The sequence below is a fragment of the Melanotaenia boesemani genome, chromosome 16 (assembly GCF_017639745.1).
Source record: "Melanotaenia boesemani isolate fMelBoe1 chromosome 16, fMelBoe1.pri, whole genome shotgun sequence".
Taxonomy (NCBI): Eukaryota; Metazoa; Chordata; class Actinopteri; order Atheriniformes; family Melanotaeniidae; genus Melanotaenia; species Melanotaenia boesemani.
The window spans coordinates 11,631,395-11,635,247 of record NC_055697.1 but is presented as its reverse complement, the minus strand read 5'-3'; the positions used below and the strand labels follow the sequence as shown (position 1 = coordinate 11,635,247).

The 3,853-nt window shown below is 39.0% G+C and overlaps 1 protein-coding gene across 1 annotated transcript; it reads left to right on the top strand.

Annotated features, from left to right (window-relative positions):
* The first annotated feature begins 398 nt into the window (after nucleotides 1-398).
* On the top strand, nucleotides 399-3,000 carry pkz (protein kinase containing Z-DNA binding domains). Its single transcript, XM_042010262.1, has 6 exons — nucleotides 399-457; nucleotides 690-899; nucleotides 1,205-1,336; nucleotides 1,552-1,653; nucleotides 1,747-1,809; nucleotides 2,579-3,000. The coding sequence occupies exons 2-6, from the start codon at nucleotides 834-836 to the stop codon at nucleotides 2,714-2,716; spliced, it is 501 nt and encodes a 166-aa protein (XP_041866196.1). The 5' UTR covers nucleotides 399-457; nucleotides 690-833; the 3' UTR covers nucleotides 2,717-3,000.
* Nucleotides 3,001-3,853: the final 853 nt, after the last annotated feature.

The window sequence follows — 3,853 nt, the reverse complement described above, 5'->3', positions numbered from 1 at the left end:
CATTTACCTGTTATTCACCTGTCATTTCTTAAGCTGTTTAATTTGTGCCACTTTTAAAAGTTGATTTGTGGGATTTTTCTTGCTGCAGGAGCAAAACAGAATTTGTTTGTATAGAGGAACTTGGCAAAGGAGCAGGTGGACGTGTTTTTAAGGCAACACATCTTGACCTGAAGATGGATTTCGCAGTAAAGATGGTCCCATGGAAAGAGTAAGTCCAGTGTTCAGTTTGGCCCCCAAGTGTCAACATGCAGCTCATAACAGCCTATAAGTTATGGATATAAAGAAAAATGAGCTAAAAGTCTTGAGAGTTTCCTGCCTGTCATAACAGGGAAGCTCTACGAGAGGCAGAGGCATTGGCAAGCCTGCACCACGAGAATATCGTTCAGTTCTATAATTGTTGGAGTGGAGAATCCGGACCCCAGTTGGAGAGTTCAGGCAACAGCTGGAGCACTTCACCGTAAGTATCATCCATATATTTAAGTGCATGGTGAAGATGTTGCTGCTTGTTTGTAAGCAAACAATTCAAAGGAGGAGGAGGGACCAAGGTGACCCCTCTTTGAGACATTAGCTTGTGAAAGCTTCAGCTCTTTTTGGATTTGTAATGTTTTGTTGCCTAAAAACCACTTTTGAACATTTTAGAAGTTATAACTACCTGAGCCGTACCTCTTTACCATTTTTTCCCCCTTTAGGTCTTCAGTTAGTTCATCTGCATCCTGGCTTTTCATTCAGATGGAGTTATGTGACATCAGCACACTAAGAGACTGGATAGATTGTAGGAAATACGAATGAATTTGATATAGACTTCCCAGAGAAGAAGACAAAGTCTGAGCTTCATGCTAGACATACTCAGTGGAGTTGAGTATATTCACTCCAAGAGGTTCATCCACAGAGATCTGAAGGTGAGTGTGAGGAAAAAAAAGCTGTCTACAGGCAGTTCAGTATCATCTTAATCTCCTGCCATGTTTAAAGGTCTTAAATACCTACATTTACTCGATGTACTCCTGTTTTTTTGGGTCTGAAAAGGAGTTCAGTAGGATGAGGCTGTTTAGGGGAGCGCCACCCAGGCACATTTTCTCAGTGCTCATACATTTCATTGAGCTTATTGATTATAGCTTAGTTAAATTTGGGTTTCATTTTGCTATCAGTCAGCTAAAAAAAAAACCATGATAAACTGGAAATTAACATACAAGTTTCATCTGGTTAGCCCACCAACATCATGTTCGGACTGGATGGAAAAGTGAAGATTGGAGACTTCGGTCTGGTTGCTTTCAAGGATGCTGATCAGCTGGAGAGAAGTCCGAACAAAGGGACTGAATCCTACATGGCTCCTGAACAGGTGAGGATGGGTCAGAAAACCTAAAGCTCAACATTACTTTTGGTTCGACTGCACTTGATATTGAATTAGTCTCGTCATCCCCTCCTTTTGTAGTCCAGAAAACTACTGGAATAGAAGTGGATTGTTTAGAGCATAACTCCACAATTTGGCATCATCTTGTTAACAGTTGTGACTTTTCAGCTGATTTGTTAATTCTGCGTTCTTGTTTACATCAGAAGAGTGAACTGACGTATAATGGAAAGGTTGACATCTTTTCTTTGGGACTGATCATCTTCGAGCTTGTCTGGAAAATCTCCACTAACCATGAAAGAGGCCTGGTAAGTTAAGTGTGTTAAGACAATTATTACAACTATTAATACTATGTCAGCTGTACCGATCCCATCTAAATCTTATCATTGCACCGCTTTCAGATGTGGGGCAACGTCAGAGCTCAGAAGCTTCCTCAAGAGTTCATTCACAGTTACTGGGAAGAGGTAATTATTATTTTCTAAATGTATTAGCAAATATTAACTGTTGTAGGAGCCATTATTTCTCTTTATTGTTTGGTCCAGGTTTATTGTGGTGGTGGTGTTTGTTTACGATTGGAATGGCACAGGTGACCTTTATTCCCCTCCACTATTGGTGGCGGTGTGGAGGGGAAGTGCATATAGGCATGGAGGTGACAGTGCACGGGGTGCTTGGGTAACGGGAGGTCGCACGGTTTTTACCGCTTCTAAACGCCTTTATGTCTAGACGCTTCTTACCGTTTTTCCACCGCCACTCGCTATACCTCCATCCTTTTCATAACCTCACGGCCATCTATTCATCCTGTTGCCATGCCGCCATCCTGGACTTAAAGCCATTATTTTCATTAATACAATAAATGGGAACACACCCGAACTTACCTTTCAGTCTGGACATTGATTTAATGAAGCGCGTTATCACCAGGATCCCCCGCACCCAGAGGAGGATAGGACCAGTCACTACAACCGTTATTTCCCACTGATTCACTAGATAGTTAGTGTTTGCTTTGTCAACCATTAGTCAAATGTCAAAGAATAAAGACCCCAAGTAAGACTTGACACTGGCAATGAACATCAGGGAAGACATGACAGTTTTTATAGATATTGCACCTTAAATATTAAAATTATTTAGTTCAGCTGGGAAATCCTGTGGAGTGGAGCTTCATACACAGTGTTGTTATGCAGAAACGTTGCTGTGTAATAAATGTCTTTGCTTTTGTTTTTTCTTTTAATGTTTTAGTTCCAAATCATAAAGCCAATGCTGAGTGAGAAACCGGAAGACCGACCAGGAGCAAGTCAGGTCAAGGCACACTTGGAAGAGCACACTCACAGACTCGACATACTAGAGATCAGGACCCGTGGTAGCAGGAGTGTGTGAACCAGGAAGCTTCTTACTGTGAGGAAACAGTACTAACCACCACACCACTGTACAGATTATTCACATAAAATTTGAAAGGGAACTCCAGAACATTAGTTTTATTATTAATGTTTGTTTTTTTTTCTCTTGTTTTTTTTGGTTATTTTACCAGTTTTAAGACTCAAACTGTGTAAATTTGTGGTCAGGATTTATCAAAGTTAGTCACCTTATAAAAAACAGGGAAAAGATACAGTTGACGTGGTCATCCTTTTAGTAAATGATCGCTTCTCTGTGAAGGACGTCTGAACTCAACAACAGTCAAGAAGCTAGTGTTGCTAAATAAATTGAAACATATCCAAAATATTGATCAGATATTGTGATTCAGTAAGCCTAGAACTATAATTGGACTTACTGGTCACTGAACAGCTATAAAACTGATAAAATCAATCCTAAGTAAAATCTAGTCCTGACTGCACTCACATGACAAAGGTAGTGTTTACCTGCAAACACATAAGTCTAAAGCCACCAGAGCTGCATATTTACAAGCAATAAACTGGGACAAAAGAACTGAAACACATACAGCTAGACGGGTTATAATGACACCAAAAGCAGGGAAGAAACCTCATTTTTAAATGCAGCCATGTAAACATGAGCTAAAACCTGATGATTTCACTGCAAACGTAGCCCTGATTTTAAATTTTTCCATATGGTAAATTGTTAGTTTATATCTTATTATTAACAAAGTGTTACTGTTTCACTGCCCAGTCACAAACAACTTGGTTGTAAATAGAAAGGATTCAGTCTAAAGTTTGGACATATTCACTCTGGTTTTAGATGAATTTGAGAATTGTGAAAACATCTTAAAGACCAGTTTTTACCTTTCAAAATGTGGACAGAGGTGAATACTTTCTGAGTGCACTATAAATATTTATTTTAAGGGATGTCTCAGGATGCTGAATTTTTAATATATTTATATATTAGAAATGTACAACCTTTTTTAATGCTGTAAAAAACCTAATAGCACCATTTTATCCTTTGTTTTTACCAAAGATTTAATCACATTGGGCAGAATCAAATATTTCATTGTATACATCTTAATGAAAAGTTCTTCGGGCATTTTTTTTTTCTTCGCTAAGGCAGAAGTTATGTTTTCGGCAG